This window comes from Anopheles marshallii, chromosome X (genome assembly GCF_943734725.1).
Source record: "Anopheles marshallii chromosome X, idAnoMarsDA_429_01, whole genome shotgun sequence".
Taxonomy (NCBI): domain Eukaryota; kingdom Metazoa; phylum Arthropoda; class Insecta; order Diptera; family Culicidae; genus Anopheles; species Anopheles marshallii.
In genome coordinates, this window is record NC_071325.1 from 2,005,297 (window position 1) to 2,020,575 (window position 15,279).

Consider the following 15,279-nt stretch of genomic DNA (forward strand, 5'->3'; position numbering starts at 1 on the left):
TCATATAAGGAAATTCGTCGACCTAACGCTATCCTGACCTCTATGGTCTTCTGAAAGCCATCATCACCTTGCATCAAACATACAGAAGTTTCTACTACAAAAGAACAACAAAACTAAACCCTCCGCAACATGAACCTCGAGTCCGATGATGTTCCCAGAATTGATGCGCTGCAGAATTTTAGCATCATCGAGAGAGTCCGGCAGTGGACATACCACAGACGCGCCGCAACTGTGCCCCTTCCACTTCTGCTCAATGCCACGGACGTTCTTCACCTTAAGAGAATTTATATATAAATACGTTTATTCCGTTTTCCCGTGTTTTTGTTTTATGTTATTTTTATTTTATTGTTTAGAACGGCCCCTTGTTTTTGTGTAATATTTATGTAAATAATAAATTGTTCGATCAAATGGGTGCTGTGCGAGCGTGTGTTTATTTCTACTTCTGTGCTGCCTCTTCTAGATCTTCTAGATTATATCACGAATCTTTTAATGAAATTTTGAGAACTCCATGACATTTCCTCTAGAGCCTTTTATATAGATTTTTGTATAATTTTTTATTGCACCGTTTAACAATTGAATAACACTGTCCAAATAAAAATTCTAAAATAAATAACTAAACATGACAGTTCTTAGGCAAACACATTATGCGAACTGATTAGACATTGCCTGGAACGCTAGGAATGGTCCATTAGCGTACTCTACCTTCAGTTGCAGCTTTCTTCCAGTACTGCTGGGCAAAAAGATAATTTTTCCCATGCTCATCTCAATTTCCGATTCGGCAACCTTTAACTTTCCTTTACCGCTAATAATGAGTAGAATTGATCCATTCATAGGATTGCTTACGACGTATTCCCGCACATCGTTTGGTAGCCGTATCTCCGTTACTGCAAAGTCCGGCACTGGAGGCACGAATGTGCGTGTGTGCGGTTCCTCTATGGGCTGCAAAACTTTCGGCTGAAACAGCATACTTTCACCGGGCAAACAGTCGTAAGACACCAAACGTAGCAGTGTATCGACATCCTTGAACTTTGGTGTCAATCCAGCCCGCACCACATTATCCGAACAGGCCATACACTCGACGCAGTCACCGTCGAGGTAGGCGTGCGGTACATTCGCCGCCAGATAGATCGCTTGGCCGGGTTTTAGTTGAAGGTAATTGAGAAAAAAGATCGACAACACACCAACATCCTGCCCAAAGTCGGCGTACAGACGCATGAACAGCTGGTCCTTGGACGTTGGTTCTAATCCAACCATCCGTTTAGCAATACCGTCGATACAACGTTTAACATCATCCGGCGCACTGTGCATCAATCGTTCGTAAGCAAACTTTACGGCTGATTCGTCCTTGAGTTGGAATTTCGTTAAAACACTTGACCCTAGTAATTCCTGCAGTTCGGGATACTCCTGGAGAAACCCGTATATCTCTGCGTGCGGTCGAAAGCCACACAATGCCTGAAACTCAGTCAACGCAATTGCCAACTCCGGCTTATGGTTCGGGTCCTTGTAAATATCCGGAAACTGACAGTGTAGCTTTTCCGCCTCCACCTACAATCGGTATATCAAAAACTATTAGTCATAATGTATGCTATGGATCTGGTTGCGGTATTACCTTATCCGGATGAACCTGCACACTGAGCGCCTTCCGGATGCTTAACACCTTGAGCAGAAACGGCAGTTGTCCATCGGCCGTGCCAATCATGCCGTGCGGATCAGCCCGTATCACCTCATCTAACCCTTTGCTATTACTTCTTACCATAGCCGGCCCGTTAACGTGGTCACCCATCCAAAGTTCCGCGTACGGAGATTCTTCCTCCACCTTCAGCTGGGGGTTGTTTGATAGGGCGAGCTGGGCAACAAACGATTGCCGTCCAAGTTTGCCCCATTCGTAATTCTTAACGTTACCGAGGATCTCCATTGCTGCTTGTAGGAAGGAGGAGTTTCGATCTGGCGAATGAGCCGTGGAGTAACTTGGACACGAAAGTGATGTTGTGTTTTCCTCCACCAGGACAAAACAACAAATCCGCTACAGCTGACAGGTGGCACGGAGATGTGTCCCAAAACTAGATGATCAAGCAAGTTAGGAAATCTTGTATAAAAACTATTACAATTACTTTGAAATATCATAATTTCGCAATAGCATTATTCACAATACAGAATGTTTAGAAAATAAAAGGAACTTAGCTAATCTTATTAATTATTTCGCTTAGCCAATGGTGCAAACAGAAGATTGGTTAGATTGTATACTTTTTCGGTAAAATCGTCAATTTCCTTACAATATTCCTCATTAGAACTCGACAACCACAAATATAGCAGAAAACATTGTTAAAGTATTAAGTATTATGCTATAAACACAACGCGTGAGGAATTGACGTTTAACGGGGTCAACGCGGACTTGTTTACCAAACCGTTTTGGCTGCGTATGGCATAGTGATGTGATAATCGGATTTTTGATTCACCGGATTCACGTAATGGCAAATCCGGACAAAAGGATTGTTTGGGATTTCAAATCCCCTGGATCCTGGATTAAGGATTGGATCCGGATTGATCCGATGAAGGATCGAATCCGAGAATCTGATCCGATCTTATAGACCAACACTATTGTCAACCACTAGTGCAGTTGTCAATTGAAGTTTATTTCACTTCCACGAGCTTCGAAGATTTTCGCTAGACAAACTCTAATCTTTTTGTGAAAAAAGTTTAGGTAGAAGTGCGTAAACATGTGGTATTTAAGAAATATTAACACGGGTAAGCACTTGTGCTCAGCGTCATGTCGCGTGAATCACCAAACCAAGTTATTGTGGCTTTCAGAACACGTATACTACCTGGTTTCGCAACCCGTGGGTCATACGGTGGGCCGTGCTGGCACAGGTCTTATAATAACCGGTGATGAATCGATCAGTCGCTATCATGCCATGCTGTGGCCAATCAACAACGTACTACACCTAATCGATACAGGATCTAAGTACGGATCGTACGTCAATGACAATATTGCCAAAAATGTCCGCATTTCGAAGGAGCAGGCTACGGCACTGAAACCCGGTGATAAGATACGATTCGGTCTATATAAAAGTATCTGGCTGGTGGAAAAGGTGGATTTCCGGTGTCTCACCTCAATGCTGTTTATGGACAATGGGCTAAAAACGATCCTAGACCAAATTGGAGCCGAGTTAGTGTCCACCTATACCGAAGGGGTAACACACCTAATAATGCCCCCAAATATCATGCATACGAAATTCCTCGAATGCTTGGCAGGACAGGTACAGATTGTTAGTCCCGAATTTTTCCAAACCATCGCCAGGGATTGTATCGTCCATGGTAAAGCACTGCCATTGGAAAAAGATTTCACACCGGCATACACAGGGCCGTACATGCGATATGAGCCTAAACTGTTACACCGTAATCCTTCTCGGAGCAATCTTTTCACGGGAAAGGAATTCATCTTTCTCAGCACCGTTCAGTTTCGCCATTTTGAGAATGTTGTCAAAATTGCCGGTGGGGTTTGTTTGTGTGCATCGGATAAAAAAATTCTTAAATCTCGCTTTGTTGAGCCAAACGTCATTGTCATTAAACTAAACTCATCCAGCACTACTCACCCTAAATCGGTCGAGACATTGTCCCAGTACTTAACGTCGCACAGACGTCGCATGGTGCTGGAGGTGGAAATCGAATATGCGCTCATATTCTGCTCGACGGAAAAGTTCTGCAATCCGGACTACAACTTTTTAACTTCGCTTGCCAAAAGTACGAAACAGGATACTGTGAAAAGCGGACAGGAAGATTCCGGTGGTACGTCGAACGGTGGAAACATTTCAAAGCGTTCGTAAAGGTAGGTGTAGATCATTTTTAAAATGTTTTATTAGAGGCCAATGGTTTATATTTGTTTGTTTGTGACTTTTATTTCAGAAACTCAACTTCCCGGACTCAGGACGGCATCATTTCTAGTTTAGACGCTTTATCATTTCACACTATTCGTTATAAATTTTTGTATTCTGTTTGTCGTTCACTAAAATACAATTGAGTTTCAGAAGCATGGTTAAATAAGGGTGGTGTAAGACATAATTCTTTTACGGTTCCCTGTACGGAGTTTTCCCATCGGGATCCAATCCCTATACAATCCCAAATTGATCCAATCCTTTTAGAATCCCAATCGGGTCGAAACCTTTTAGGATCCCAATCGTATCGAATCCTTTTAGGATCCCAATCGGATAGAATCCTATTGGAATCCGTCAAATGGGATCCAATCCGATCGGTTCCTTCAAGGGATCGGATCTTCTAATCTTCCGAATCCCAATCTTCCCACCACTAGTACGAAACATTTAGTGCGAAACTCGATAAGGTGCAGTGCTAGCACGCCCTGAACGCGCTGGGCAGGAGGTTTGTAAATATAAATCATCCTATCAAACCACCTTGTTGTGAAAGTATGGGTGGCCGACCCTTTTCGTCTGGTTAACGGTCGCAACATCTAACGCACCTAGTCATGTTGACGTTTCCATGGCTACGAATGGAAACATTTACGAAGGTGACTGCATGGGGCAAGGTGGATGAAAACGATGCGACTGGGGCTTGCTGAATCACAGCGGCAAAAATTGACAGACAATTGTTTTTGCGTACACGTTACAGATTTGTTTGGAAAAACGTCATCCGGAGCATTTGGGAATCTCAAAGACCTGTTAGTTTGACTTACTTGCCACAATGTATCTGAGCGTGTATGTAAGAGAGAGAAAGAGAGAGAGAGAGAGAATGGCGCAGGCACGCTAATGCATTGGGTTGGGTCAGGGGGATACATGTGTGTGTGAAAAAAAAGTGCATTGTGATGACGAGAACCACAGCCCTGTGCAATGTATGTGAAAGAGTGCGATAGATAGACATTCATTCTCATTCAAAGTATTCTCTATGAGAGTGAGAGCGAGAATAATCATTATTAACTCGAAACAAATACAACTAACGGCACGTAAGCGCGTTGTGAGAATGACAACATCACCCTCACTATAGTGAGATGCCCAGTCTCGCACTATAAAGTATCTCATGCAAATGCACGCGAAAGCGTAGACCATTACTCATCTCTTTCGGTTGTATGTGACGCGCGTACAAACGATGGAGAGCGACAGAGGTTAAGAGATAGAAACTAACGGGCTCGCTCGCACTGCGAGATGAGTGAGATGTCAGGCGGTGGAATGCGCACGTACGATATAGTGTGTGCGTGCGCTCGTATCTTGCGCGCCTGCATGTACGCTTGTGTGTGGTGTGACGCGTCAGTAGTGAGCAGTCAGTACCGATCACGGGAATAGGGTGTGTACACTCGGCATTTTTGCTCCGGACCAACGTCTCGGCAGCGCATTCGGTTCGCGCGCGTTGTTTAGTGCCTCCTTTACCGCCACAGTGCGCGCGTGTGTGTGTAGTGCGTTGACGAGAAACAATTCGGGGGTGGTTTTTAGTGTTGTTTTCCTGCCCGTCACAAGGTGTAGTGTGCAGTGGTGTTTTTTTTACAACGGTGAAGATTGTTTCCTTCATTTTATTAGTTGGTTTTTGGAAAAATAGCCCACATTGATGCTGGATTGAGTTACCCGACGGCGTGCGTGAGTAATGCGTGAGCAACAGTTTCTGACACAAGGGGACCCGCGTGATGATACGCTCTCTGTCTCGTACCGTCTCGCTTCGTCACACGGAACCGGTCTCAGGAATGTAAAGCTGACAAACGAATTGTAGTTAAGATCATCGGTATGCACGTCGTTATCCACCGATGAACATCTTCCTTTACACTTTTATGTTTGTGTGCGTGCAAGGGGGAGAAATGGTGGGCGTTTATCGGAACTGTGCGGCTTTCCAGTCCAATTGGAAATTCGACGTGTAAAAGAAAAGAGTGAGACAGTGAGAGAAAAAGAAACCTCACATCGCGTTAATGTAGCTTGAGCCAAAGCATCCTGTAATTGTGGTGGTGAGGTGCGTTTCACGAAAAGTGTCTCTTGTTTTTTTTTTTTGGGGTGGGGGAGAAATTTACAAGGCGAAAGTGTTTTTCGGATTAGTCATCGCAAATGAAGGAGAAAGAAATGCATAAAAGAACTACAGGAAAAAAAAAATGAACAATGGCAGCCAGAAAGTATAAAACAACCTTCAAACAAAACCATCAACCGAACCACCAAACAAACAGTTAGCAACTTTCCTCAATCAACGCATGAAAACGCCACTGCCTTTTTGTGTGCATGTGTGTGCGGGAATAAGCTCACGACCAGGTAGCGAGAATGAGAAGGAAAACGCATGGGGGAAATGGCTCGCATACACAAAAATTCAACAAAGTAAAATAAGCCAAGTAACAAAAAGAAAAAAACAGAGGGAATAAAACAATACACTTGGTAACGGTTTGTTCCTGAGATTAGAAAAGAGAGAGAGATAGAGAGAGATAGAGAGAGAGAGAGAAGGAGAGCTATATATCCACACACAGTTGCGCTTACGTACGCACTTGGTGAAGTTTTATCGCACACACATACACACCCTTACACATCAGTGTGTGACAGCGAGCAGAGAAGTTGTCTCTGGAGCATCAATTGGTTGTTATTCTGTATCGGCAAACAGACACGGAGGTAACCATTGTTTTGTGCCATATATCTTTCTTTCCCTGGAACATTACGCACGCAACGGAAACGGACCAAGTTCGGAATATCCCAGAACTCCTCATTAAGGATTAGTGCAAAAAATATCGGATTTTCCCACCAAATTCCTTAACGAGAAGGAGGAAAAGCGTTATCCTTTTTACGAATTGTTTCCAGAGTGTGTTTGGACGAACTACGACCTTCACATTTAAAACCGATACGATGTTGGCGTAGACGGTATCAATTTTGCCCTGCCTTCCTTCAGTTTGAGAATTTGCGAATGCATCCCAGTGTGTGTGTGTGTGTGTGCGCGACTGTGTGTGAGTGGTGGGAAAAATAAAACGTGGGAAAATCTGCAGATTCCACAGCATGATGACAGCGCAAGAAACAAAGTTGTGTGGGACACACACACACACACACGCACACAGCAAAAACGGAAAAATAACGTAGAATAATACACAAACTCTACCCTCCAATCAACCCCAACAACCAACTATGCTGTTACGATGTGTGTGTGTGTGTTTGCGAAAGACGCGTTCGTCCTTTATTCTCGCGCGGCCACGGTTATCCTTTATGGTCCAGCTGGTTAGGCCCCTTTGCGAAGGGACCCTATGGCTGGGAATAATTAAGCAGGGCGGGTGATAATTTTCCCGTACCGCTATGGGGTTGCTTTTCTTTTCCTTAGTGTTTCCGCGTTTTCCACGCCCCGTACTGCAACGGGTGCAGTTCTAGTGCAGTGTCGTGCGTTTATACTACCCAGGGTAGAATAGATTCACAGGCAGACAGACAGACAGCAAGTAAGAGGTGGTTGGGTTATGTGCGTGTGTTATTATTTTTTTGCTTCTTTCTACCTTTGTCCTGATAAGCGCCTCAATGTTCTAAACCTAAAACTACCCCTTCATTTATCGTTCCGCAAAGCTCGTATGATCGTTGTGCCACGAACAAACATAGCAGTGTATGGGTGTTTGAACACTTGTGTTCTTTAGCAGGTAACGATCGCACGTCCTCGGTGTTTTAGCAACGAGAACGTCCGACGACCAGCGGTAGTAGCAACGGGTGGTGGAGGTTAAAGGCCGCGTCGACAGGGTAGGTGGAGGTGGTGTTGATGTGGATTGTCCAACCGTCACCTACCGATCACGGCTGCATGGCGTGTGGGAGTTAGTTCTAGAACGTGGATCATCTCTAGAAGGTCCTTCCGAAAACCCTCCGACAGGAAGAGACGGTTAACCTCTCCCTCTAGCTACGCGCTAGAAGAGGACGAGTGAGTGAGAGATAGAGAGCAAGAGAGAAAAAAAAGAGTGAGTGATTGTGAGATATTCAATACCCGTAAATTGGTGGCGGTTAAAACGACGACGACGACGACGAAGATCTTGACCCGGGAGGGTAGACGTGCCTCAACCCTCAACGAATTAGGGGAACCGACAAAGTACCCGTGCAGCCGCCAGGATGTTCAAGTACATACCGATATTTAAGGGATGCAACCGGCAGATCGAGTACGTCGACAACCGGCACTCGTCGCTGCCGAACGTGCCGGAGGAGATCTTCCGCTATTCGAACAGTCTGGAGGAGCTGCTGCTCGATGCGAACCACATCCGGGATTTGCCGAAGGTAAGTGCAACCACTGGTTCAATCCCACCTACACAGGACTGACTATCCAGCTACGGGTAAAAATAAAGTCAAATAATGCCAGAAATGACAGGACTAGCCCTCTTTGAGGTCTTTAAAGCTCTTAGCGATCGTCGAAATACGAGATTAATCGTTCAGAAAGGTATTAATTTATGACAGTTAAGCACAAAACTAGGTGCTAAACACGGAGGAACAACTTACCGGTTGCCCAAGAAAGATGTAATCATTTCAACCACACTAGTTACCTCTCCCATGCTGCCGTACTATCTAGGAAACATTTTGTTTTTATTAGTATATGCTGCATTTTCTTATCATTTGAGTACAAAAAGAGTCACGTCGACGTGACACAAGAGGGTGTTATCAGATGCTGATACTGGTTGTTGATAATATTTATATATTTTATATTGGAGGGCGCGCACAAACCAGATTACTGCTGAAAGGTTGACATTATTTGCCGTGCGTACGAATGTAATTTGGAGTTCGTACCTGATTCGTTGATTAAAACATCACTATTAATGTATTACCTCCACGTAAGGACGTTACTGGTTGAAATGTAACACCTGCCCTAGTGTTTGTCCTGTTCGTGTAGTGGTTAGCGTGCCCAGTTGCCAATTTGCCGGGTGTTTTTTTGTGCTTTTATTGCATAAATTTCCAAGCAAGCAACGTTAAATAAACCCTTTCTAGGTCATTTAAAACAAAAAAAAGAATACAAAAAAACTTAGCTTACTTTATAGTTGCACAACATACAAGGAGTTTATGCGAAAACGGGTCGGATCTTCCTACGTGTTATTTGAAAGCAAATTTTAAGAAAATCGTAAAAAAAGCACATCACTGCCACCGCAAAAATGTTTAACTGCGGTGACTCCTCTTCTTGTTTTGTGTGGGTACAGTTTTTTTTATGGTGTCTTTATTTGGCCGCCGCATTGAAGCGAAAACTCCAACCCGGGGAAGCTTTCCAACGCGTATTCTCCCAGGCTGGCTGATGTAGACACGGTGGTTGATGTCGTCACAGCACCCAGTCCCGGCACGAATCTGTATACGCCAGATTGGAATGTACCGACAAAACGAAGTGTGTGTGAAGCGTGGAGTCAATGGGAAGAAAGAGAGAGAGAAAAAGAAAAAAAGGTCTCCCCATCCCTCCCGATCTCATGATCGTAATGATGATCATGGCAGGAAGGTTCTAGGGTGCATGGCGAGAGAAAGGAGCGATCGCGTCCACCCTTTCGGCAATCTCTCCCATCTTTCATCACTTCTCCAGCGCGATTTGCTGGACAGACGCGCACTAGTGTTTGTGTGTGTGTGTGTGTGTGGGGTGGACCAGTTTTTCCAGCCCGTTTTTGGGCACGGGCTAAGGCAACTACGCGAACGCGATGACGACACCACCGCATGTTCTTATGCTTTTTTTCCCTGTTTTATTATCCATCCACTACTATGCTATCGGCCTCTTGAACCGCTACCTTGTCATCAGTTACTTTTGTTTGTGTGTGTGTGTGAGTGTGCGTGTTAGTGGGGGGAGGAAGTCTGTTTGAGTGAAAGACCGCTGGAGGGTTTTTCCTCCCGGAACGATTGCAACAACCGTACGGTTGCGCTTGACATTCGTGCTTCTTTCCCTCGTTTGGGCCGCGGTTTGCGTAGTTCGCTTTTATCCAGACGCAGACAGTTGGTCCATTCTTTCACCAGCACGAACAATGGATGTTGCCTCGCTTCCGCCGTACGTGGTGCGGTTATTTTCGGGCATGTGCACCTTTTTGCTGCCGAGTGATCGATGAGTTAAACACCGTAGGCGTATGGATGTACCATCGACATGCGATAACACTTCATGTCTACACATGTGCAAAAGGTACTTGAGCAGTCGGGGGAAAATGATCGGGATTATTTTCGATCGAACAGTTCTAGACACTCGAGACTTTGGGCAACTGTTGACTAGCTTTCTGTAGCTGTATATTTTAGGTCAAACATGACTGTACCGTCACGTAGAATTGAGCACACTAAATTTTATGCTTGGAAACGGACCATATTGAAAGTAGCTCAGTGTAGATTTTTTTTCTTTATTACGGAACAGATAAAGCAAACATGCACTCCCATTTCTTTTTTAAAAATATAGAAAAATCGTACATGTATCTGCGTTGCTTTGTACAGTGCACTAGTTTAGACACTCGAGACTTTGAGCTACAATGAAGTAGCTCAGTGTAGCTCTAATAACTACACTGCTCCGCAATATGAATTTTTGTTATTTTTTATTCATTTTTGATTAATTATTTCCGAAAATGTTTTATGTTGAGAGTAGCTCAGTGTAGCTATTTCACTTCTAGAACTAATAAAGTTAATATTAACTCCGTGCTCTGTCTTAAAAAATATACAATATTCACAATTGCATTTGTTCCTTTGGTATAAGGCACTAGTTCTAGATATACATTATCTTAAAAGTAGTACAATAACTCTCGCCTATTTAAATGCAATAAAACTGAAATAACTTTACTCTCCCGCGATTCTTCCTGGAGAGTTTCGTGTGACACACAGTTTGTCGTTGTTACAGAACTTTCACGGTAAGCGTTCTGTCTGTCAACCTTCAATGACATTCCCTTGAAATCGACTACAACTGCAGATGTTTCAACGCGTTAAAGAGTGCGTCTCGTTGGCCGTTCACTCTACACGGTTGGGTCAGATGCGCGTTTTAATCTACCTCACTCTGCACAGTTTTACATGCTGGAAACGCGTTTACCATCACTGTGTGCGTTCCTTTGTGAGACGTACCACTGTGTGTGTGTTTGCTTTCTTCTTCCGGACCGGTAGGGTCCGCCGTGACCGTGAAGCCATACACACCGAGCCAGCGAAAGGGATGCATGGAGAAATCAGTTTTCGAACCACTTGCGTCCGCTGTGGCGGAAAGAGCTGCACTGATTTATCGGGAGCGTGTGCAGGAGGGAGATAAAGCACAGTTATCATCTCGGCTAATTGACAGCTCGATCGATTCTGGATCGACCTGGAATGATCTTTGCACTGCTACTGCTTCCCCAGTGCGGTGGCAGGCACGGAACCACCCTCGTCTTTGACCATGACTGGAAGAAACTAGCCGTAGAGCACCATTATTACGGCACCATTTTGCATGTCATTTCAGCGATTAAAATATGTGTGTGTGTGTTTGTTTTTTTTTGTTTTGCTTCTCTTGATGATGGCTTTAGTTCGCTGTGGCGTTACACGCTGTGGGTTCAATGGGACAAACGACAAACAAAGATTGATCGTTACCCGATTGCAGTGCGTCACCCGTAGCGATTTCGACAGCCATTTAGCTATGCCTTTTTCCCTTCTCCCACTTTCCTTTTTCACCACACCTCGACAACCCTTGCATGCGCACCCGTTGCACGGGGTTCCTCCATTTCGGTTGTGTGTGAGATATGCGTGCCAGAGCGTGAAGACACTTGTCTCCCGATGGCTCTAGTATCGTGTTTTGAGCAAATGTCTACGGCCCTTGTGCAAGCCGATGACACCGATTGGTTTCGTATATTAGCAGGTGCTCAACCATAGCGAGGAATGCGCTTTGGGGTGTGTTCCGGTGCGTAAAACAGGGCTGACGTATGCTGGGCGATAAGATAGCTGCAGGGCGCTCGACACCTTGACTGGTTGGACAGCTGAATGAACTGACCACAGAAAGATTTATAGGTGGATAACTTTCAAGCTGACACATGGAATGGAACACAATATGCCTGTTTTACTAGTATTGATTTAAGGGAATAAATATTATATAACAACATTTCATAATCCATGTTAAAAATATGACAAAATGTTCTTTAGTTCTATCGTTGGAGTAAATCGTAACCCTCCTACGGGGTGACTCAAACGGGCTGAAATAATCACTGATATCCAGTTCCAAACTTTGATATTTATCGCCGATAGCGGACCATGAGTTGCAGTTGTTCCATGGTATCGTACCATGGTGAAGGGTCTGATACACCGAAGGCCATGGTTCAAAACTCATCTGGACCCGGGAAGTTATAGATTAAGCAGAACCGATAAATCGTTACCTAACAAACATAAATCACCCAGCCAAGCTTTTCCTGTTCGTTCAGCCAAGCTAAAAAGGCACGAAAATGGAAAAAAAATCTATCCATATTTTAATTGACTTAGTGGCCAATATCCCGTAATCCTCACCACATCCCATATTGTGGACATCCACGAAAAGTGAAATCTTGTGACAGCAAATCAAACCGAGCTTTTTTGAGGCGCGTTAAATCGCCGCAAAATGTTTGCTACTTAGGGAAAATTAACCTGACCGTTAATGGTTTCCACGTATCGGATGGGGGGTATAACATGTTATCCCTTTTGTTGTTTGTTGCTTTTATGGCCCAAACTGTTGCGGCAGGAACCCACACGCGTCCCAGCTCGGTCGGCTGTTTGTTCAAGGATGCGCGTAACCCGCGTAACCTGCGTAACACCTCAGCAGCTCGTGCTCTGTTGGGATGATCTGGAAGCGTGGGATGAAGAGAGAGAGAGGGACAGAAAAAAACCCCTGAAAGAGACGATAAACTCCGTCCCTAATTGCATCCACAACAGGTGGTGGTGTTTGTATTGTTGAATCGCTGCGAGGGATCTCGCTGGGGCAAGGATGAGGCACAGCAGCAACGCAAGCATTATACGAAAATAAACTTTAACCCACTGCCCACAACAACCCTCCCCCTCCCTCCTTCTCCCTCTCCCCTCCCGCATGCATTGGACCCCGGGGGAGATCGGGAGGGTCCTGCGGATGCCGCTCAGCCCAGGAAAAGGAAGAAAGCATCATCAGCTTAAGCGGCCAAGGCTCCACAGTGATGCTTGTTATGTTAGTGTTTCCCTTTCCTAACCACCCCCCTCTCTATCCCTCTTTTGCGTTTAACCTTCGATTCGATTGTTCGCTTTCGTTGTGCCTTGTGGGAGATCAAGTGTGTGCAGTGGGTGTTCGGTACACACTTTGCACACTTTTGCGATTGGCGAGCACTTTCGTCCATTATGCCATAACCTCATCATCATCGCCGGTGTTGAGATGCCCCGGAATCCCGGGGGGGAGGGGGTGGTGATGATGGAAATGGAGGGGGTTGGTTCGTAGAACTTGCTCATTACTTCACTTCCGGCCGTTCCGGAAAGCTGGACAGAAATAGGAGGATATAGGGAGAAGGGTGGGCAGGGGGAGGGGGGGGGGGGGGTAGTGGAAAGAGGGTAGGCCGAGGGAATTGGGAGAATGGATATATAATCCACTTTTATAACGCTCGCGGGAATAACACCAAACATGGGCACCAAATGCACCAGAGCCACAGCAAAGGCAATGGGGGATGAAATCCACCGTATTTCCAGGAGCTTTATTTATTTTCTAACCCCCCTACGATGGGCTAGCGCGGGGTGGTTTCTGTACCAATTCCAATTGCGCGATCTGTCTATTTCTCTCTCTCTCTCTCTCTCTCTCTCTTGCAAACCAGATACGAAACGAGGATTCAGTGGTATCCTGTTTTTTTTCTTTTATTTTCCTTTAATTTCCTCCAACCTCACCCCCTCCCCATTCCCACCCTTATTGTTCTACAGCAATAGAGGGGAAGCTGGCCCGTTTGGTGGCCGTTCCCCGGGGGCATGTGGCTTTCGCGTGCACTAATAATAAACAGTTTCGCCTACCAGACCCACTCCTGCAATCGCTGCTGCCAACAGTGCAGTTCGCAGATTGCTGACGTGCGACCGAGTTAGCGCGCTTCGTTTTCCCATTGGCCCCCATTGTTACCGTTTTGACAAGCGTAACTATTGGAAGAGATAATTTCGTTACCTCGAGTTGCATAATTTAAGGGGCGCATCGTTTCGACCACCACCCGGTCCTGCTGCCAGTGGGTGACAAATTGTGCCGCACAGTATGCAATCCGCATGCCAAACGTACCTTGTTAGCGGCATTGGTTGATCGGGTTTATTAAGCTGAGCGCTGCGAGCGCACAGCAAACAATAGTGCCGGAGAGTGGATGGTTGAATCCTAGAAATTTACAGATACTTTTCACCATCACCCCTCTTCCCCCTTCCCACTCCCTTGTTCACGTTTTCTTTCTTCGTCGTATCGATAATATGTGCGCGCTCGTTAGCGACTGCGGGTTCGAGGAAAAAATGATGTCCATCCATGGTGTAGGAGTAGAAACCGGCGAAGGTCCTGTCCTACATAATCATGTTGTAACTTTGCTACCTAACAAGCAACTACCAGGAATTGTACATCATCATGGTGTGCGGTAGGTCTGTGTGCACCGGTGCACATCCTGGACATTCTGTTCCCCTCATCCCTCATCCCACCCCCTCCTAACCTACCCCATCATACCCCCCCACCCAGTATCCTGTAGTTTCCTGCTGTTGCTATTCTTTTTTTCGGTTCGCACGGAGGCTTTTACCAACAAAGCAACATCCACCCCCCACCAGCACACATCGAGAGATCGATTGGTTTTTCCGTTGCACTGCCCCACTGGTTAGCGGGGATGGAGGGAGAGGTTTTTGCTTTGCCAGCTTGCCGGAAAGCCCAGGAGAACAGGAAACGGTTGCACAAGGATTCGACGAAAACCCTGGCCCACGACCAGCGCGCCGCCTGCGAGCTGTTTGTTGAACGGCAGCTTGCTAAAACAAAAGAAAAAGCAAATGAAATAAACGAATACAAGTTTAGAGAAAACAACACCCCGCCAATGGTGTTCAACCTGAAAAAAAAACCATTAACTCTCGTATATCTCGTACTCTATGGGGGGGATGAGAAAACATTAGGCGAAGGATAGAGAATCATTTCTAGTTCCTATACACATATGTCAGTGTGTGTGTGTGTGTGTGTGTGTGTGTGTGTGTGTATGTGAAAAATGTTTTTCACCCCTTTCTGTTGCACTTTGTTGCAAACCACGGAAACCGATTTTCCGATTCTAACCCCCAACCACCCCCCACAACAACAATTTCATCAAATGGGGGGTTTTTCCCTCATTCACCTTCACCCAGAGAGCAGGAGAAAAAAAAAAACATTTAATTGAATTGGAAAAGAGTGTTCCGTTTTCGCTGCCCCGTGCCACAAAATAGGTGGTATGGGCTGTGGGCGAGG

The 15,279-nt window shown here is 45.4% G+C and overlaps 3 protein-coding genes across 3 annotated transcripts in view; 2 read left to right on the plus strand and 1 right to left on the minus strand.

Moving 5' to 3' along the window:
* Positions 1-642: 642 nt before the first annotated feature.
* Positions 643-1,915, minus strand: LOC128711712 (mannose-6-phosphate isomerase). Its single transcript, XM_053806632.1, has 2 exons — positions 1,610-1,915; positions 643-1,545 (listed from the first exon to the last, which is right to left on the minus strand). The coding sequence occupies exons 1-2, from the start codon at positions 1,913-1,915 to the stop codon at positions 643-645; spliced, it is 1,209 nt and encodes a 402-aa protein (XP_053662607.1).
* An 802-nt stretch (positions 1,916-2,717) lies between these two features.
* Positions 2,718-3,824, plus strand: LOC128711929 (nibrin-like). The gene is made up of 2 exons (XM_053806857.1): positions 2,718-2,745; positions 2,809-3,824. Exons 1-2 carry the CDS (start codon positions 2,718-2,720, stop codon positions 3,822-3,824), a joined length of 1,044 nt encoding a protein of 347 aa, XP_053662832.1.
* A 4,209-nt stretch (positions 3,825-8,033) lies between these two features.
* LOC128719939 (protein lap4) overlaps positions 8,034-15,279 on the plus strand; it is a 41,646-nt gene continuing 34,400 nt past the window's right edge. Inside the window, exon 1 of the mRNA XM_053813585.1 lies at positions 8,034-8,195. Coding sequence (XP_053669560.1) covers positions 8,034-8,195 — 162 coding nt within the window. The remainder of the gene's footprint in view (positions 8,196-15,279) is intronic.